We start from the raw sequence: 21,899 nt of genomic DNA on the forward strand, positions 1-21,899 counted from the left end.
GTGCCTGTCACATTTTACAGGCTCCCTTGGGACTGTTGTGCTTGGAGAGGCAAAGCTAAAGATGCTCTTGCTATGACATAAGCTGGAGTTTAGGCTGGTGATAAAATGCTGGTCCTAATGGGATGTTTGGGGTGAGTGGTGAGAATCCTTATCCTCCAACATCATCACAAACCCTCAGAGAAGCACAGAGGGTTGTGATTGCTGCCATCCCCTTCACTGGCTGATGGGACCATGGCTTAGCAGTGGTGAGAGAGCAGAAACTCCCCAGGAGGGGCACAAGGAGCCTCATTTCTGAATTCAGGAATAATTAAATGCTCTCAGGTATCAGAGGTTTGTCAGGTGCTGTGGCCCAGGCTGCTCTGAGAGCCAGGAAATGGATGGATGGATGGATGGATGGATGGATGGATGGATGGATGGATGGATGGATGGATGGATGGATGGATGGATGGATGGATGGAAATCATGTACCAAAATGATGGTCTCTGGGCTGCCTGCAGTAAATATCTCCTGCAGGCTTAAACTCCAGCCCTGGCAGCAGCAAAGGTGAATGTGATTTGTGTTTGCTGGGGCTCATCTGTGTCAGCACTTGCAGCTCCTTCAGAGGCAGCCACGCTGCCGCTTGTTTCCGCTCTGACTTGCAAAGATTTATAGATATATTTTTAGACCTAATATATTAATACACTCTTTTCCAAGAAATATAAACTATGAGTTTCCTGCTCTCTGGGAGATTCATTATGTTTTGCTGAAAGCAACCAAAGTTGTTTTCCTTTCCAATGAGCACACGAGTGTCTGGTCCCACTTAACAACTGGAGAAGGTGATTAATTCCTCTGGTTTTGGAGGCAGCAGCAAAACAGAATCTGGAGATGCAGAACCACCCTGCAGCCTCGCTGGGGCTGAATTATCTGGCACAATGGAGCCTGTAATTAGCAGGTGGAGAAGATGCTGCACGTGGAGCATTAGAGGATCACAGAGGGACAGGTTACAGGGCAGCCGAGGGAAATAAAAGATTAGACACAGGCAGTAACAAATTAAGTGTTTTCATCTCTCCAGGATGTTTAAATCTCTAGAATACAAATTTGAATAAAGAAAACCTTCATTGATGTAAAAGAATTCAACCAAAACAGAGTCTGGGGCTGTTGTACCACATAAATGCAGCACAGATATTATTCCTGCTGCTCTCTGTCAGAACTGGGAGGATTCTTTCTCTTGACAGGTAGGAAAATTTTGGAAGCGGGGGAAAAAGGTGTCTTTACAAAGGTGCAGGTGAAATGCAAAATGGAACATATTCACTGGAGGGCCTGAAATCTTGGTGTGACTTCCCAAATCAGGATGCAGAGTATTAGTGGAAATCACTTTCCCCCACTAAATGGTTTTGGAGAAAGTGTGGGATACTAACCATTAGCTAGTAAATGGGATTTTTTTAGGTGTCTGACTTGGGCATGGTGAAAACCTGAGCAGAGAGTTCTTTTCTCTGGAACATGGGGATCAAAATAATCTCATGAGATGCCAAAGCTGATAAAGTGGGGCAATGCCATGGACACAGCAATTATGGGACAGGGGGGCATGGACACAGCAGTTATGGGGCAGTGCCAGGGACACAGCAGTTACGGGACATTAGGGCAGTGCCATGGACACAACCATTATGGGGCAGGGACAGTGCCATGGACACAGCAGTTATGGGACAGTGCCAGGAACACAGCAGTTATGGGGCAGGGGGCAGTGCCATGGACACAGCAGTTATGGGGCAGTGCCAGGGGACACAGCTTTTATGGGACATTAGGGCAGTGCCATGGCCACAGCAGTTATGGGACAATGCCATGGCCACAGCAGTTATGGGGCAGGGGGCAGTGCCATGGACACAGCAGTTATGGGACAATGCCATGGCCACAGCAGTTATGGGGCAGGGGCAGTGCCATGGCCATAGCAGTTATGGGACAGGGGCAGTGCCATGGCCATAGCAGTTATGGGGCAGTGTGACATGGCCATAGCAGTTATGGGGCAGTCCCTGTTGCTAACCCCACTGGCACAAACAGGGTGGACATCCTGGGAGGTGGGCAGTGGGGCTGGCACCCATCTCCTCAGGCTTGCAGCCCGGTTTGGAGCTGTTTGCTGCAGGTGTGGATGGGCCAGGATCCATGCCAGGGGTAAAACTGTGCTTGCAGGGATGAAAACCAGCCCCAGCAAGTCCATACAGAGCATCCCTGATGTGTGCTGGAGGGAAGTGCCCCATGGTGGGGAAGGACCCAGCCCTGGAGTCCCTGTGGCTCCTCAGGTGATGTTTTCTCCATGGCCATGCAGGTGACTGCTCTGACACCCCAGCCCACACAGCCATGGACTGGGTGGACAGCAATATCCCATAATCCCAATTGTTCCTTTAACGGGTGTTGCTTGGATTATTTATAAGAATTAATAAATATTAGAGTGGATTTAAGAAAGTGGATTTAAGAAAACCCTTTGGGTGTTGGTAATTGTGACTGGCAGCCAGCACCACTGAGCACAGCTCCTGTCAGTGTGTCCTGAACATGAGCTTCTTTTCTTGTAAAGCCCATGCTGGGCTCCTCAGGGCCATCCTGGTGGCAGCTCCAGTGTCACCTCTGTGGTTTCTCGGGCAGGTACAGAGTGCTGGAGCACAAGGATTTCAGCCATTCAGGGGTTAATGTTCCTCATTAGTGTGGCTGTGCTGATTAGTGCCTGCACCCAGCCAGGTGACAAGAGCCAGGCCTTGGTGTCCCCTCCCCATGGCAAACCCACAGCAGGCACTTTGGGGAGTGTCACCAACCCTGGAAGGGGGGCACAGCCAGAAATCCTCCATGATCCAAGGGTGAGGGCTGTGGGAGGGAGATGGGAGTCAACTTGTCAGGGCAGCTTTTGCATTTTCCCTTTGTCAGCGGGAGCTAATGTTGAACAGGGCAAATCCTTCCCCCCAGCAGGAGCCTGGCAAGACCTTCCCTGTGAATATATGAATAGCACTTGGGTAAGCAGTGCATCTGAATTTATGAATGATTTGACACCAACAGGCTGGAACGAACTCTGTAATTTTATTGTGGTAGATTTAGTGGGTCAGACATATACATGCCAAGTCAAAATGACCTAGAAAACCTTTCTAGGTCAAATTATTGCTTGAAAACTTCTCTTTTTCAAAGGCAAGGCCAGAAGTTTTCGTGCTTACTCTGACACATTTTCCTTCTGAAAGTGCAGCATGAGTCTTCAGGACAGGAGTTGTCATGAACTGAGAAGAAAGAAAGAAACCTGAAGAAGGGGGACACTAATTTCTTAATGAAACAAAAACTATTCTGGCCACCTCTGTTGTCCTGAGACAGAATGTTGGATACCTGGCTGGCAGGAATTCAGGGCAGAAGTTGCAACACTGATTGTATTCACACTGCGCTGTTTCCAGTGGTTGCTAAAACCTTTCAAACTCCTGGGTCCTGCAGCAACCAGCACCTCCAGCCTGCCTTGGGAGCCCTAACCCTTCATGAGATGGGAAATTGTTTATTAGGAGCTTTTCCTCCCCTGGAGAAGTCCAAAGGAGGCTGCTGAGGTTTGGATGCGATGGCTTCTCACTGGAGCTTTGGGAACACTCCAGCCTGGAAAACACAGGGGTAGGTGAGGATAGAAGGACCCAAAATTGTCATCCTGAAGCTCCTTCCTGCCCTGGTAACTCCTGGGTGTGAGCAAAGGCAGATTTTGTGCTATTAGGAGGAAGCCTGGGCTGCTAATAAAGGCTCAGCTCTTGTTGTGGGTTATTTATTTCTGAGTGCAAACAGAACATAACAGAGCCAGGGCTTCAACCAGGAGTGCACAGGGCTCCTCACCACCCTCATTTACCTTGGGCTGGGCTGAAACCTTTTTGTTCTGTGGTGCTTGTGGCCATGCTGTGAATGTGGTGGTGTTTGCAGGGGTCCCCAGGGCAAGGGAAGAGATGAGAATGTTGATTCCGTGTTTCAGAAGGCTGATTTATTATTTTATTAGATATATTATATTAAAAGAAAATGATATATTAAAGCTATAGTAAAAGAATAGAAGAAAGGATTTCACCAGAAGGCTTGCAAGGAATAGAAAAGAATGGAATGATAATAAAATCTTGTGACTGACCAGAGAGTCTGGACAGCTGACTTTGATTGGCCATTAATTAGAAACAACCAACATGGACCAACCAAAGATGCACCTGTTGCATTCCACAGTAGCAGATAATTATTGTTTTTCTTTTCCTCTGAGGCTTCTCAGGAGAAAAATCCTGGCAAAGGGATTATTCATAAAACATGTCTGTGACACTGTGCCATGTGGCTGGCTGAGGAGCTGGGCTTGGGCTGGCAGAGGTGCCCAAATCACGGAATCTTTAACGTTGGAAAAGACCTCCAAGATCATCAAATCCAGCCTTCCACTGAGTACCACCGCGCCCACTAAACCACAATGGGACGTGTCACCCTGGGACATGCCACAATAGGACATGCCAGCCTGGGACATGCCACCTCTCTCCTGTTTTTAACTCTCCCAGCCATGGGGACCCAGCTGTGCTGCTCCCAGCAGCAGCTCCCAAGCACAAGTCCTGCTCCCCAGCTGGAGCCAAAGGCAAGCTGTGGCACACCACCCCTGTGGCTTTACTGCCCATGAAGGGTGGGCATCCATCCCATTCCCTCACGGGATTCTGCTGCTCACAGTGACCCCCAGATGTGTTAGAAAGTCTCTTTTTGCAGCCCAGCCCAGCCATCAAAGAAGGAGTCAGAGCTCTTTTTTTCTTGTTCTCAAGGTTTATTGTTTCTTATCTATAAAATTCTTTCTGTGGCCTGCTGACGTCCATTCAGCAGGTCAGACAGAGGCACTCTGCCCATCCTTGGGGCGATGTTATCTTTTTATACTAAAAACTATGTGTACATTATTTACCATAACTTCCCAGTACCTATCACCTATGTTAGACAGTGAGCTCCTACTCTAAACCAATCTAAAAGTGCCAACATCACAGCAGAAGATGGAGGCCAAGAAGAAGGAGGAGAAAGGCTGGACATGCCCAGATTCCTCCATCTTGCCCCCTGAACCCCCATTCTAAAACCCACAAAAATCTATATTTCACCCTGTGACAAACTAATTATTATTCTACTTAGACTTCCATGGCTTGCAGATCTTCAGATAAGGTTGGTAATTTTTCCATGGGCATAATCAAAGTCACAGGTGTCTTGGGCCCTGTGCCAGGGTCTCTGAGCCCCCTGGCAGGGGTTTGGGCAATCCAGGACAGCCAGAGGGATGTCCTGAATTCCAACAAATCCCCATCCCACACCTAGAGCTCCTCCCTGCTCCCTCCACCTGCCCAAGGTAGGGCTATTAGAAATAAATGATTTAAAGGCCTCTCAAGCCAAAGCATTCCATGAATCCATGGTTAACCCACCCCAGGGCTGGGTGCAGGTGGGACCCATCACCGTGGGCATCCCACCACTCCCTGCCAACCCTCCCACTGCAGCAGCACAACCCAAACTCCACAGGCTCCAAATGGATTTTCCAGCCCAGCCCTGACCTACTTGAAAGTAGCTTTTGCCATCCCAGGGAAGTGGGTAATGGGAGGCTGCAGTGCCTTCAGAACAATTACAGCTCACAGCAGTCCAAATGAAAATGTTTGTTGAAAACAACATGTGCATAATTAAGGCTTAATGAGCCCTTGTCTGTTTGGAATCTGCAATTAGATTTATAATAGAAAATACCAGCAAATGCCAAATAGCTTTAAAAGAAGACGAGATAAAAGATAATTTTGCTGCAAATCTATAGTAATACTGTAATTTAATGAGCTGGAAGTGGTGCAGAGAAAGACTGTAAAAGCTTTGGACAAGTTTGTATTGTGTGTGTTTATCTTATCTGCCCATTTCCCTATCTATAAAGCTGTCAGTCTTACTTTTAACTGCTTGGAAAAAGGCAGGACTTTGCTAAAATCAGGAAGACTCCCTTTGTTTATTTTTATTTAAGTCATTAATTAGTCAGGCAAAGCTGCTCTTTTCTCTTTCTCATCAACATGCTCTAAACTTCTTGTTAAGGTTAATAATAGTAATAATAATAACAGTCATAATAATATCTTTATTCAATTATTTACAGTGAGGCAGGGGCATAATAATAATCAGAGGTGCTTTTTTCTGGTTACTTTCATTAATTTTAATGGGTTTTTAACTGTCTTTTTAATTTTCAACACTAAGGGAGATATTGAACAAACGAACCTGAGGTCAGCTTGGCTGCAGTAAGCACAGAATACCTTTAGCCCTAATGAAAATGTTAGAGGGCAGTAAAATCTGGTGGAGTGATGAATAAAGTGAACAGAGAGGTAGCAACAAAAAGGAAGAGAAGCTGAAATTAGAAGTGCTTGAGGGAGATGGTTGGGTTTTTTTTTCATTTTTAATAGTTGAGGGTGGGAATGAAGTTTTAGGTGTGACACATGGACCAAGGCAGGGCAGTGGGGGTGCTGGGGCCGTGATGTGCTCACGCCCATGGAAACACAGCTCAGCAGCTTTGTGTGAGCAGCCCAGCTCAGCACTCGGTAGAACAGGGCCACGAGGATGTGGTGGTGCTGCCTGGAGAAGAGGAGGCTCAGGGGAGACCTCATCACTCTCCACAACTCCGTGGCAGGAGGCTGTAGCCAGGTGTGGTTGGTCTCTTCCCCCAGGCAACCAGCAACAGGACAGGAGGACACAACCTTCAGCTGCACCAGGGGAGGTTTAGGCTGGACATTAGGAAAAAATTATTCTCTGAAAGAGTGATTGGGTACTGGAATCATGTGGAGTCACCGTCCCTGGACGTGTTTAAAAAAATGCCTGGATGTGGCACTCAGTGCCATGGTTTTGATGCCTTTTTGGGACTACCTAAAACCAGAGGCCAGACAAAGTTAAGAGAATAAAAAGCAGTTATATTTATTGAAGGGCCTTCAGGTACATCCAGGGCAGACAAAGCCCCCCCAGATCCACTCAAAAATGGATCACAGGTCACGGGTTTTACACTTTTATAAATTTGGTCCATTTGCATATTGGGGGTTAATCTTCCAATTGCACCATCAGGTAATGAAGTCATTTACCCAGCCTTGTTGTCCTTCTCTGGACACGCTCCAGCCCCTCCATGTCCTTCCTAAATTGGGGGCCCAGAACTGGACACAGCACTTGAGGTGCTGCCCAACCAGAGCCGAGCTCAGGGGACAATCCCTGCCCTGCTCCTGCTGGCCACACCATCCCATCCCTGCTTCCCAGGGTTCTGCCCTTCTCAGGGACATGGAAACACATGGCTCCTCTGGATCACATTGCCCCATCCAACCTGACCTTGCAATTTCAGAAAGTTCCTTCCTATCATCCTTGGTTTAGGATTGGGTTTTATTTAGTCTTTAAAGACCTCCCTTTTCATTAGTTTTATTATTTTTGAGTCCAGAATATGTCCAGACACTGTGAAATGGATTTTACTTTGTCAGCCCTTTTTTTCTTTTTTTTTTTTCAAAGTCATTCTAAGTGCCACTGCAGGAGTATATTTGCATACAAAGTGGAGTGCAGAATCACAGAAAGCAGGTTTTTGCTGGTGCCAAATATCTGTGTCTTGGAAACTATTTTCTAAATGACTGGCATGGAAGATCTCTGATTATTTTTTTTCCCCTCCCAACTAACTGGTTTTGCATAATATTCCCCAAGGTCTTGAAAAATCAACTATTTGTTTCCCTTATACTTTGCAAGAGAAGAAAACAGACAAGATCTTGAATTCTGGGGACAGAAATGTCCTTTTGCTTGGAAAGAGGTTTGAGTTGGAAGGGACCTTAAAGCTCATCTCATTCCACTCCGTGCCATGGACAGGGGCACCTTCCACTATCCCAGGATGCTCCAGCCTGGCCTTGGGCACTGCCAGGGATCCAGGGGCAGCCACAGCTGCTCTGGGCAACCTGTGCCAGGGCCTCACCATCCCCTGAGTAAAGAATTCCCTTGTAATATTTAATCTGTGCTGAAAGAGCAGGGACTGTGGGGTGAATTAAAGCTCCTGCTTTTCTTTGTGAATATCCATTGAGTAGCACATGTGATTTTAGGAATTACTGGAGTGAGTTAGGAGGTGCTTGGCATCCAGGCTGTTTACCTGTGCAGCTGCCAGCAAGGCATTGGGATTAGAAACAAAATACACTTAGGAAAGTGCCCAGCATTAAGGCATCCCCTCCTCACTCCTCTGACAGCTCTGCTCCTCACATCATTATTTACTCACCATGCAGTCAAGAATAGACAAACAGAGATTTCCAAACCCGTTCCCGCTCCATGTGCGTCACACCCAGCGTCACCCAGCCCCTGCTGCTGCTGCTGGGAGCTGCTGCTGCCTCACTCCCCAGGGAATGGCTTTGATTCCATCCAGGAATTCACCTCAGGTGTGTGGCTCAGCATCACTGCCTGTGCTGCACACTCCATGGGCAGAGGGGACCAAATTATAGAGTGGGAAATCTTCCCTGGTTAAGGTTTCCTCATTCCCAGCTGCTCCCTGGTGTGACGGCGTTCACAGGGGTCTGAGGATGAGGGAAGAGATGAGGATCTGACTCCATGTTTCAGAACGCTCGATTTATTATTTTATGATATATATTACATTTAAAAGTATACTAAAAGAATAGAAGAAAGGATTTCATCAGAAGGCTAGCTAAGAATAGAATAGGAAGGAATGATAACAAAGGTTTGTGGCTCGGACAGAGAGTCCACAGCTGGGCTGTGATTGGCCATTAATTAGAAACAACCACATGAGACCAATCACAGATGCACCTGTTGCATTCCACAGCAGCAGATAACCATTGTTTACATTTTGTTCCTGAGGCTTCTCAGCTTCTCAGGAGCAAAAATCCTAAAGAAAGGATTTTTCATAAAAGATGTCTGTGACACCTGGGCTGTTCGGGGAGTGTGGAGCCCCTCTGCAGTGGCTCCTCTGGCTGCTGTTCTGCTGTGCAAATCAGCACCTCCATAAAAGACTCCCAGAGCAGAGCCAGGCTGGTGGCTGCTTCCCAGGCACACAGGTACCAGCTCTATTTTTATCTCAGCCCCGAGGTTTTATCTTGCAGAAAACATTGTTTCTCAGTGCCTTTGACTGTTCTAGCACAGAGTCTCCGCGGCTTCTTTTAGATCTTTGCGTGTTTTCTGTCTCTCTTGGTTTCCTGTGTGTTACAAGTGCTGCTGGAGGAGCAGGCAGTGCAGCTGTTGCTTGTTCGCATTTATTGTATTTATTTCACACACACCAAGCCAGTGCCAGGATGGGGCTGCAAGCCTGTGCCCTCCTCCCTCCCCTCACCAGGTTCCTCAGCTCTCCCTCTCACTCAGCTGCTGATGGCTGAAGGACCAGCTCAGCAAGAGCCTGGCATTTATATTTTTTTGCACATACACTCCTCGAGCACCTGTGATGAACAGCTCCAGATGAGGTTGTTTGGTTTTGAGGAGGAAGTGATGTACACGCCAGAGACTTGCACCAGAAGCGCTGCAAAACCAACAGCACTGAGCTGGTCAGCAATGGGCTGGGGAGCTCCTGCCTGAGAGCAGCGGGTGCTGCCCCTCTCCCAGCAGCCTGATTTCAGTATCCATGCCCACATTTGGAGAGAAATCGGAAAGGATTTGGGGTTTGGCTGCAGCTCTGGTGAGCTCTCAGTGCCACGGAAAAGGATGGAAATGTGCTGAGCACTCCATGCACCAGGGCAGCTCAATGCACCGGCTCACCCCAGCAGCATTATTACACCAGGCTAAAAGCTAAACACAATCATCTGAACACAGTCACAATGTATTAGATCAACAGCTGCCCTCAGGAGCAAAACCTGCTCAGCTGAAACCTCAACCCCTCCTCCGCAAGGTGCAACCATGAGTGACTTTGGCCTTTAAATTAATCACCTTTCTCTGAGCATCCTTCTCCTCAGTGCAGCTGGGGGGACAAGAAGAGGAGGCTGGATGGATGGAGGATTGTCTATTCTCTGCTGCTTTCACTCCTTTTTGGAGTTGCACAGGAAAGGGTTAAGGAGAATTTTGATCTCTGCAATATTTTCATGCTTATACATTCTGTTTCTCATTTCCATGACAAAGATGGTAGGAAGAGCAGAATAAGGTACAGAATTTGCAGAGCAATTTTAAGACTGTAATGAGAACAGAAAATAGTAGGGGGAGAAGAATTGTAATTAGAATATGAAATGGGAAAAAAAAATTAATCTATTTCCATGTCAGTCTTGAGACTAAATTCTGCTGCTCCCTGTAGCTTTCAGTGCATGGGGGTTTTTGTGTATGTGTGTGAAGAGCTTGAACTCCTCTGCAGGCTCTGAAAGATCCAGGTAAATGAGTTTAAGGCCTCATCCCCCCCAAATAATGTAATAACAATAATATTGTGTGCAGCGTTGACAGAAAGCCAGGCAGTCTCCCAGATAAATGAATGCTGTCACTCGAATAGTGGTGGCATTGCTGGGGAATAAAAGGGGATGCTGGAGATGCTTTTGGGGTGGAGGTCTGTGTAAGTATCACACGATCACGTATCACAGAAGGACCCAAACACCAAATATTGCCAGGCCTGAGGGACATCTGTGTGTCCTGAGCCACCCATGTGGGGTTGTGCAGTGCCTGGTCCAGCTGAGCTCTGAGGCTCTCCAGGGATGGAGGTCCCACAATGGTATTTGATCACCCACATGCTAAAAAATGAGATTATATCTGCCCACAGCTCCCAGGAGCCCACAGGTCAGGCTTTTGGTTCTGGTTTTGAGTCCAGTATGAAGAACTTCTCTGGAAGGGTTTAATTTCACTTGCTAATAATCTCAGTGTCTGTCTCCTTGATTTTAGGCTGTTAGAACCCTGCTTTCCTTTCAATTTTCACATACATCTTCATTGAGTCCATCTAACACCCTTCTATCCCTTCACCCCGCCTTTTTCCTCACCCAGATGTGCCATCCCACACCTTGGATCCTCTTTGCAGTTATCATCTCTCCTTCTAACAGTACAGATGGTAAAATAATACTTGGTCTTTCCCTCTTTTCTCCTTTTGTGATTGCTTCCAAAACCTGAATGGCATCTTTGGCAGCTGCTGAGGACTGGAAATAAATTGGAAGTGAACTCTCTAGAAAAGTTTCTCTTCTGGACAGCAACGTCAATTTTAAGGCTCATTGTCATGTCTGTCGTTGGGATTGCTCTTCCTCAGTGCATTACTTTGCATTTATTGACATTAAATTTAATCTTCCATTTCCTCAGTGCCACTTAGTGCAGTGAGAGTCCTAATGCAAAGCTATTCAAAGACACTTTTAGTTTTGGCTGGCCTGAATAATTTCTGTCTCATTAATAAGCTGAGCCCTTCCAGATCAGTTATAGGATGAGCTGGAGAGATTTTAGTGCAGATGGATCATGGACCATGATATTTTGCTTGCTAAAACCTCCTGAGTGTCTGGCTGTGAGTAAAAGAACCTTCCCTTGGGTCCCATGAAGTGTTGGGGTTTGGGGTTTAGAGGTGGTTTTTGAGGAGATTTGTGAGAATTTCAACCAGAGAGATCAGTTCATCTTTCCTAGGGGCTTGCTGACCCTTCAGCAAGCTCCAAGCAGGCTGTGAGGGACAAGGTCCCTCTTCTTGGTTCCCTCTGGGTCCCCTTGGGGTGTGTTGGAGTGTGATGGGCTCACACTGAGGGAGTTGGACGAGCTGGTTTGGAACCTTCCCCTTCCCACTCCTGTTGGTTTGGGCACAGAGACAGACGGTCAGACATTTAAAATCACTGAATCATTCAGGTTGGGAAAGAGCTCTGGGATTATTGAGCCAAACTATTGATCCAGCACAGCCAAGGCCACCTCTAACCCATGTCCCCAAGTGTCACATCCACGTGTGTTTTAAATCCCTCCAAGGAGGGTGTCCCACCATGCCCTGGGCAGCTGTGCCACAGTTGGACGACCTTTTCAGTTAAGGAGCCTTGCCTAATCTCCCATATAAACCACACCTTGAGGCTGCTCCCTCTCCTCCTGTCTCTGTTCCCTGGAGCAGAGCCCAACCTGGGGCTGTCCCTCCCTGTCAGGAGCTGTGCAGAGCCACAAGGTGCCCCCTGAGCCTCCTTTTCTCCAGGCTCAGCCCCTTCCCAGCTCCCTCAGCCCCTCCTGGAGCTCCAGACCCTTCCCCAAGCTCCATTCCCTTCTCTGGACATGCTCCAGCCCCTCAAGGTCTATCTTGTCATGATGGTCCCAAAGTTCTCTCACATTGTTTTAGAGCAGGTGGGTGATGGGGGTTCCTTAGGATTTCCTTGGTTGGTTTTATGTTTTCCTTCTGGCCATCCCAGTGTGAGAGCTTCTCAGATGGGTCTTTCCAAGGGAGATGCTCCAGTTTAGGAATTTCTGAATACTCCCTCCATCAGTGTCCATCAGGCTGGTGCAGGTCATTCCTTTCTTTCCCACCTGGCTGTAGCTTCCTGACAGTCTCTACCATACCTTGGCCCCATCAACTCTGCAGGTGTCCTCTTCATGGTGTATTTGAGAAAAAAGACTCCTACCAATTTAAAAGTAGGTTTTTATCCTACTTGTAAGCTGTTCTTAAACAAACCAACCAAACAAACCACTTTTTACTGTAAGGCTTTAAGCTTCAAGATTTCAACTGTATCAAGCTGAATTTCCCCTGGGATAAAGGGTGAGAATATTCAGTGTTTGTAGGAAACCCAGCCCCTGAAAGCCCCGGTGGCTGCTGTGGCTGCTGGGTTTGTGCTGTGCCTCTGACACCTGCTGTGGGGTCGTGCTCCCTGTTAATGCCATTTGTCCCCAAACAAATCGGGGATGGACACACTGACTGCCCCTGCAGGGCACTCCTGGGGAGAGTGTAAATCTCCTGCTGAACTCCTGACCCTCCCTGACAGCATCAACCCAGGGGCTGCCCAAGCATTTCAGCACACAAATAAATAATGCTAAGTAGATCACTCCGGGCCAGAGGTTGTGTAAAGACCTTAATGGGGGAACTGCAGTTAAAGGGATTAAGCCAACCTCAGCCGTGTATTCCCTGAAGAGGTGGGATGCTGAATTACTCCTGCAGGGATTTACAGTGGCAGCTCAGCCATGGAGCAGGGGCCGTGCTGAGGTGAGGATTTCACATCCCAGAGGTGTGCACAGAGCATCCTTGTTGTAGTTGAGATGGTCACTATGCAAAGAAACACTCCATTTTCAGAAGGCTTCAAACCTGGTTTTATTATAGCATGCATGCTTTTTATACATTCTTACAAAACTCCTAAGTTTACACTTTACTCAATGGTCAGGAAAGACAAACGAAGTGCTGATCGGAACAGGGAGTTGCAGGTTCCTTTTATTTATCCTTCTTTCTTTCTTGGCCTCTATTAACAAGCTTGGTAGGAAGTTCTTTCAGGGGCAAACATGGATCCTCCTATCAAACTTCTCTCTGGCTCACAGAGGTCACTGTAAAACCTCTTCCACAAATCCTTGCCAGGATCAGCATCCTTGGGTGTGGATCCCTCAGAGGGCCGAGTCTGGTGTGCAGGAGCAGCACTGTGGGGATGCAGGGCTGGGAAGCACCAAAGGGCACTTACAGCAGGATGTGCCACGCAGTTAATACTGATAAAAATGAATTGCTGATAAAACCATTCCTGTAACACTTTCTAAAGAAGAGTTATGTTTCCTCATGATGGGAATGGTGCCATTGCATTGCCCATTCCCCATGATGGGAATGGTGCATTCCAGTGCTGCCATTGGAAGCAGCTGAATGAAGCCCACCAACACATGGGCTGCAATGTATTTTTTAATTGTTATTTTTTTTAATTGTTATTTTTTTTTTAATGAGGAGTATTAAATACAAATTAACTGTGTTGCACAAGTTTTCTTGGGTTAACTTTTACTCACTAAAAACCTAAAGGCATTCCTTGCATGGCATTAGTTTAGGTCTGATGCCTCAGGTTTTAGCTTTTATATTTTTCACATTCTGTGCTGCTTTAGTGTGTGGGTCTGGGCTTCATATGAAGGGATGGTGAGCTCTGTGCACAGAGCAGGGAGACAAAACAATTCCTGCTCCAGCTGGGCACCAAGGACAAATGACCCAAATCTCAGCCCAAGAGCACAAACACCGTGGGCTGGAGAGAGAAAAACAAGCAGGGTGGGACTGCAGGGCTAAAGCTGGAATGGGACAATGAACTGCAAGGTGCAAATGGAGCAGAACTGATCACAGTGACAGACCCCGTGCCTGGCCGTGCATTTTGGGACCATTTTGGTTCATCTTGGGTGCAGCCCTGGCTGGGCTCTTGTGCTGCCCAAGGTGAATCCATGGAGGAGATCCTTTGAATAAATCCCTGCTTTATTCTTTAGCTCTGCCCAGTCTCTGTTCTAGGCCATCAGGTCACTCTGTCTTGGTGCTGGTGGTGGCTGAGCTGGAGCTTGCTGGGAAACAAACCCAGATGCATTCCAAGAACTTCCAGTGAAATGTGGCATCCCCAGTGCACCCAGTTTGGAAATGAGCTTGCCATGAGAGGGAACCCCCTGCCCATCTCCTGTGTCCTGGTACAGGAAGGCAAACCAGAGGGAAGTTTTTATAGATCTGAGCAGTAGGAAACACTGGAGGCATCCAATTTGTTCTTAACTGGCCATTTAGTATCTCCTTGATGGTGATGGCTCTTAATTACTGCTGGATTTGTATTAAAAGGCCACATTTTCAAGCTCTAGAACCTCAGTGGACTTGCAGTTATAGGGTGGTCTTGTCAAGTATTGCCAAAAATGAGTGTCAAAATTCAGGTAAGGAAAAAAAAACAAACCAAAAGAACCACCAAACCCACCAGACATAAAATAAAATTAAATAAAAAGTTTGGAAGACTTTTGAGATTTTGCAGGTGTCCACATAAGTTATTACTGGTATGACTTTTGCCCACATATTCAGGTCTAGGGGAAGGTGGCCCTACCCATGTCTGGGTGAACTGGGTGATCTTTAAGGTCCCTTCCTACCCAAACCAATCTCTGATTCCTCATTTTCATACAGAGCTGAAGTTTCCATCTCAGTTCGTGTCTCCCACAAAACAAAAAGGATGTGATGAGATTCATAATAAAATTGTACAAGCTGGTAGTGCCATCCAGGAAAAAGCAACACCTTCTTGGAATCTTGGCAGCAGGTTGTGTTTCTTTCCACTGGGCCCTTCCCAGTGAGCAAACATTTGTTCTCCCTGTTTGCACAGAGCTGGAGATCCCCCAGCTGCTGCACTTTGGGGTCTGTCCCAGCCTGCTGCCTGCATTTGTTTTTCCTTTTCATGTTCATCTGGCTAACAGGAGACCCATGCGACCTCTGGGCACATTTACAGGTTTGAGAATGATGTTGTGGAGCAAAAATAACAATCCAAAGTGAGTCTAGAAAAGCAATAAAGATTTTAAAAGTGTTTAGTACAACAACATCTGAATTGAGCTCCGTATATGGGCTGATAGAACAGTGCCAGCTGCAGCTCCCCTGGAAGAGCTGTAGGAAAAGAATTATATTTTTAATTAAATTCTCCATGAAAAACTGGATTTCAGAGGGTGTTTTCTCGCACTTTCCTCTTTTGCTTGGACCCAAAATGCTCGGTAGGTTGTCCCATGGAGGGATGCAGGCGTGGCTTGCTCTCCATCACCCTGATGTGCTTGGATTCCCTCTCTGAATGGGGCTGGCAGCATCCCTGTCCCCATCCAGTGCCAGGCAACGCCTCCTCCTGTAGCACAGATGGAATCCTGCCTGGAGCTCTGTCACCTGCACACCAAGGCAGTTCAGTGGTGTCCATTGGACTTCGTTGCCAGAATTGGTGGAATTTGGGGCACTTTTCCCTTCTCTCTCACCCTTTCCCTTTCACTTCCCCCTTTTTATTTCCCTCTTTTCTTTGCCCTTCCCTCCCTGGCTTTGTGCTCATTCCATGCAGGAGAGAATCAGCCACAGCCACTGATTTGTTTAATAGGCTGCTCCTATTAACCAAAAAATAATTAAATTAACTAATTGCAACAGAGCAAAAGTGATAAAGTGATTAAGACAACTGCACAAGAGGATGTTTCTTTTGAATTAGGACTTGAAAATGATCCCTGCCTCATCATTCAGTGTAGGCTGGCTTTTGGGGTCAGGATGGTGATGAATGGCTCTATCCAGGTTTGAACAGGAGCTGGAGTGAAGGAGAAAAAGGGAGGAGATATTTATAACCAAGGGGAAATATTAAAATTTCTCTTTCTATCATAAATCTACCCAGTATGATGGGGTTGATTGTTTTGAAGTGCATTCTGTAGCAAAACAATAATGAGAAGAGGGAGAGAACATTACTTATCTGCTCTACCTGGCTGCTGCATAACGGGCAAACATCTAATTGAAAAAATATCCTGATGGGAGAAATTCTAATAAATTTGTTTGCACCTTCACAGCCTGGAGGAGAGGGGGAAAAAATCCAATCAGCAGTGGGAAAATTCCAAAGTTCCCATTGCATTTTGAGTCTTGATTTTCAGGCTCGCTGCTCAGCCTGGAAATCAGAGAAACAGTAATTTTGAAGGCAGGATTCATTACAGTTGTTATGAAGACATCAAGGGCAAAAAGAATTGTGGAATGGAGGTAGAGGAACAGTAAAAAACCATAAAAAAATATATTCTAACAAACAGAAGGATGTGGAGACAGGGGAGAGTTTGTCCTGCTCTGGGCCTCCCTACTGAATGATACATTTGGTTTGCTAAATGTAATTTTCAAGGTAATTTTTTTTTCCTGGAGAAAAAGGTGGTGGCCAAGTGTGGGTTGGTGTCTTCTTATGGGAAACAAGGGGTAGAATGAGAGGAATCAGGGCAGGTTTAGATTAGATAATAGGGAACATTCCTTCACTGTGGCCAGGTGCTGGAACAGGTAACCCAGAGCAGTGCTGAAGTCACTGTCCCTGGAGGGATCTGTGAGAGGTGATGTGGCACTTGGGGACATCACTGAGTTGTGGCCTTGGCAGTGCTGGGGGAATGTTGGACTCAATGATCCCAGAGGGCTTTTCCAACGCTGGAGATTCTGTGATTCTCCACCAGCCTGTGGCACCTCTGCTGCCAGCCCAGGTGGGTCTGGTGGGAATTTCAAACGGTATTGAGGTGGAGCCAGAGGGCATTGAGGCAGGGCTAGAGGGTATTTAGGCTGTAGAGGGTATTTAGGTGGGGTCAGAGGGTATTTAGGCTCTAGAGCTGGTTGGATCTGTGTTCCTGGAAGCTCCAGCTGCCAAGAGCTGGCTGTGCCAGTGATCACCTGCCAGGGAGAGGGAAATCCAGGTTAAATTGCATGGTACCCAGCTGCCTTCTGAGGAAATTGTTTGTCCCACAGCTCCTGCCTCACTGGTGGATCTCATAGGATGCAGCAGTTGCACAGGAATCCTCTCCCACCTGCTGCAGCTGCTGCTGCTGCTATTACTTAATGAATGCCACAATACCTGCTCCAATTTTACAGCTTTTAATTGGTTTTCTGTGCCAGAGGACAGTTTGGCAATTAGAGGGCGTCTGAGGCCAAGCAGAGCCGTGTTACCCCCACTTGGCTTTACTAACTCTGCTGCCTTTAATAGCTAATCCTGTAGCACTCAGAGAAATGGAAGCATAATTAATTGTCTAGGCTGAAAATCTTCACCTGGTTTTATTTAGATTTTGCTTTTATTGCTCTTAATATGGCCAATTTCTGTTAAGGCATAACTGGAATCAGCTTCATATCAGAGAGTGGGAGGACAGGTGAGGGGTGAACAATCTCCAATTCATCATCCTGCTGCTAAGGGCAGGAGGGCTGGCTCTTCCCCTTGTTCACTGCAAGGTGTCACTCACAGCTGGTACCTCCACCCTCCTCTCGGGAGTGTTTTATGGCTCAGCCCGTTCTTATTGCCATAATTAATTTGTGAACTCAGCCTTGAGGCCTGCCCCAGCTGCACTTGGAGCCACAATCCTGGAGGGGTTTTTTTCCTTCCTTTGGAATCTGAGTGAGTGAAAAGCTCCCGTTGCTGCTAATTAGTGAGAGGAGTTGTAGCTCTCCATGGGGGTTTTGTGGCCTGATAAGTGGATTAACAGCTGGGGAGGGACACAGGAGGATGGGCTGGGCAGCCCAAGCCCACCCAGCCATGGAGCAGAGTCCTGGCAGGGCATGCAGGAAAACAGGAGAAGAGGGGATGGATGTGTCAGGCTGGGCACAGAGACCCCTCCTGAATGCCCCATGTCATGGTTGAGATGGTCTCAATCCAAAGCAACTCCATTTTCAGCAGACTTCAAACCTGGTTTTATTTTAGCATCTTTTTATCCATTCTTACAAAACTCCTACGTTTACACTTTACTCCTTGGTCAAGAAAGTCAAACAAAGTGCTCATTGTAATAGGGAGTTGCAGGTTTCTCTTATTTATCCTTCTTTCTTTCCTGGTGTCTCGGTGGAAAATATATGGTAGAAAATTCTTTCAGGGTTAAACATGGATCCTTGATAGAAAATTCTTTCCGTGGTAAACATGGATCCTTGGTAGGAAATTTTTTCAGGGGTAAACATGGATCCTCCTATCAAACTTCTCTCTGGCTCACAGAAGTCACTGTGAAACCTCTTCCACAGCTCCAGAGTGATTCTGCATTGCTGCAGGAGCTTTGCTTAGTGTTGATGTCTGTAAGAGGATTGAATGTGACCTGCCCAAGTCTGGACATTTCCACTGATGGAAGTTGGCTTTTTTATATCACATTGATGCTCCAGTAGGAATTTTAGCAACAGCTTCTTTTGGGTGATCTTTGCTGCAGGGTGCATCTGTGGGTTCACACATTGGAATTATTTCTTTGAATTGGAGTGATTCATTCCTTATTTCACAGAAAAAATCCCATCTCCATGCTAGGTTAGCATATCCCATTGCAATAACTGCAGTGAAGCTGTGCTCATACACTTTCAAAAGTGTTCAAACAGCAGCTCAGGGTATTCCTCTGGGAATTCTGGCTCTTGATGTGAAGAGCCAGGAAGGTATTTGGGATGCACAGCAGCATGGTGTGCAGATGGCATTTTATTAACTCTTTCTTTTGCCTTTCTAGTTTGATGGGGAGAACATGTACATGGGGATGAACGACAACGCCCAGGAGTTTCTATCAGCCAATCAGGTAAGAGCTGTTTTGCTGGGGTGAGGTTTTTAGGGGACCAAAGCACAAATTCCAGGAGCTGTTTGTGAATCTGCCCTCCTGGGACATCAGGAGTGTCCATGGAGGAGGTCAGAGCCCAGATGCAGCACTTGGTGGAGGGGTTGGGATGCATTTCCACCTGGACCCCATTCCCAGCCCAACCCCATTCCACTCTGCTGAAAAGCTTTGCTGAAAAGCTTTGCCTCAGCATCCCTACCTCCAAATGAAGGTGCATTTGGGTGTTTCTGGCCACAGTGAAGTTTCCAAGTATTGTGTGCAGTTCAGGTGTCTCCTTCCCTCATGTGGAGTATTTCCTGTAGCTAAATAGATTAACAGGGGAGAAAAAGAAATCCAAGGGTTCCTGTTTTGGAGCTAGAAACCCACGTGTGGGGGACCAGAATAGAAGTGTTCATGTCTTGCAGGTTCCTGAGGCTTCTCTGGGCTTGGATACACATGGAAAAAACATGGAGTGGGGTCCTAAACCTGTGTATGGGCTGGAACATCATCTTTAAGGTGATCTTCCAGCCCAGTTCTGTGATTCTGTAAAGTTCATATTTAGGTCTTGCTGGGACAGGAGGACTTCAGCACATGCTTTTCTGTCCCCCTGACCTGGAGATGAGAGATGGCCTGGCATGGTTAGAGGTGTTGACCCTCAGCACAAAGCATCTCATCACATGCAGCCTTTGGAGGGAAGGTGGCAGTTCCTTCTGACACATCCCAGAATGCCATTTTTGGTTGTTTGGGCTGTTTTGTTGACCACAGACCCAGCCCCACAGAGTGCCCGGGGTTTGGGACATCACTGTGGTGCTCCAATGGCAGCAGGGGTTAAACTCTGTCCACATTACACTGGGAATTGGATGAAATTCTGCGGTTTGCCTCCTTGGAGCAGGGCAGGGCATTGGCTCATGGCTTAGGAGAGCTGTTCCTGCTCTGGCTCTGGCAGGTGTCCCCACTGTGGCGTGGGGAGAGGCTGTTCTTGCATGAAGAGGAATTCCAGGGTGGGGAAGGAACAGCAAACTTTGTGCTGCCGAGTGATTCAGCAGAAACAAATATGTGTTCAACCAACAACAGCGTGGGGGTGATCATTAGAGCCAGGAATTGCCAGAGGGTGAGTAAATATGGGAAAGAATGGGGTGATCCCTGAGTGCCCCATGCAGGGGTCAGCCCTGTGTCCCCAGATGTGCAGAGCCAGGTGTTGTGGATGATCACAGGGGGGTTGTTGTGATACTTTGCCTTCAAAACCTCCCAAGGATGGAAGTTGATTTTTATATCACATTGATGCTCCAGTAGGAATTTTAGCAACAGCTTCTTTTGGGTGATCTTTGCTGCAGGGTGCACCTGTGGGTTCACATACCAGAATGAATTCTTTGAGTTGGAGTGATTCATTCCTGATTTCACTGAAAGAATCCCATCTCCATGCTAGGTTAGCATATCCCATTGCAATAACTGCGGTGAAGGTGTGCTCATACACTCTCAAAAGTGTTCAAACAGCAGCTCAGGGTTTCATGTGAAGGGTTGGCAGTGCCAGGGTTTCGTGGGGAGGGCTGGCAGTGCTGGCACAGGGAGCAGCCCCAGCCCCTGGCCATGATGTGCCTGCAGCACCAGGCTGGATTTGGGCAGAGCCATGGCCAGCATGAACCATTGATGTTTCCTGCTCAGCACCTCTCTCATCCCTTCTCCCTCAAGGTGGGCATGAGAGGGAGGTCAGCAGGGCTGCTGTGGGGCTGGGAATGGTTTGGTGCATCTCAAGGAGAAGGGTTGGCTCCCAAAGGAAAGCAGGGATTCCCGTGTGGTGGAGGAATCATGTCATGAGTTTGATCCTGGAGAAGGATCAACCAAAGCAGCTTAGATCCCTGTAACCTGGGCAAGAGGAGTTCACTCTTCATTTGCTCTCTGGTTACTTGCTATTTCCCATTTTGGAGCAGAGTGGAGAGGGAGGAAAGTTCTTTCCCTGGGCAGAGGAGGGCAGGAACCCCTCACTGCAGGGATGGCCTCGTGCACAGGGGCTGTGCTGCTCCTTCTCCACCAGCCAAAGCACACAGAGAGTGATATGGACAATAAACGGGGATGTTTGATTGTTTGGCATCCCCAGCTCCCTCCCTGGCTGGTGTGGGGCACTCAGAGGGGAGCTGGGGGCACCTGGGCTCTGTGGGAGGCTGCAGTGACCTCCACAACCTCCTCTGGGGTGGCAGGAGTGCAGCTGGGAGGGAAGGTGAGGATCCCAGTTCATGCCCTGCAGGGATGTGGCTCACACCCAGCATGAGCTTTGGCCAAGGAGGATGAGGAGCAGCTTCCTCCTCGCCCTCCTTAGTGCACCATCTCCCTTTATTTACCTGCACATCAGCCCTTGTTTACTGGTTTTACAGCCCCAGCCATGACTACAGCACTAATGACACAAGTCTGTTATTTAAATGGGGCTTCCAGATGGTTTTTATTGTTTGCTAAAGCTGTTGTAACGTGAAGGAGTACATTAAACAGCAGGAGGAGGGTTTCACAATCTCACCTCAGAGGCTGCTGAACCACCAGATTCCTTCACAGCCCATGTGGGACTTCCAACAGCCCTTGGGTTCCTTCAGGACAAAGGCAAATTGAACACACTCAGGGCTGGAACCTCACACTGCAGCAGATGAGCCTGGTGGGTTGGGGTTTATCTCCATCAGGATCCTGCAGCTCCCTGACAGCAGCTTTGTCTCAGCCCCTTGTCTGCTTTTTGATCCTAAGGAAGTTCTGTTCAGCCCAGGGGAGAAGTTCCAGGGAGAGCTCAGAGCCCTGCCAGGGCTAAAGGGGCTCCAGGAGAGCTGGAGAGGGACTGGGGATAAGGGAGGGAGGGACAGGACACAGGGAATGGCTCCCACTGCCAGAGGGCAGGGATG

The 21,899-nt window shown here is 47.6% G+C and overlaps 1 protein-coding gene across 1 annotated transcript in view; it reads left to right on the top strand.

The window, feature by feature from the left end:
• The window catches only part of TOX2 (TOX high mobility group box family member 2), a 175,289-nt gene that overhangs the window by 49,057 nt on the left and 104,333 nt on the right, over positions 1-21,899 (top strand). Inside the window, exon 2 of the mRNA XM_058036367.1 lies at positions 18,943-19,008. Within this exon, the coding sequence (XP_057892350.1) occupies positions 18,943-19,008 (66 nt within the window). The remainder of the gene's footprint in view (positions 1-18,942; positions 19,009-21,899) is intronic.

The sequence above is a fragment of the Melospiza georgiana genome, chromosome 17 (genome assembly GCF_028018845.1).
Source record: "Melospiza georgiana isolate bMelGeo1 chromosome 17, bMelGeo1.pri, whole genome shotgun sequence".
In the NCBI taxonomy this organism is placed as follows: domain Eukaryota; kingdom Metazoa; phylum Chordata; class Aves; order Passeriformes; family Passerellidae; genus Melospiza; species Melospiza georgiana.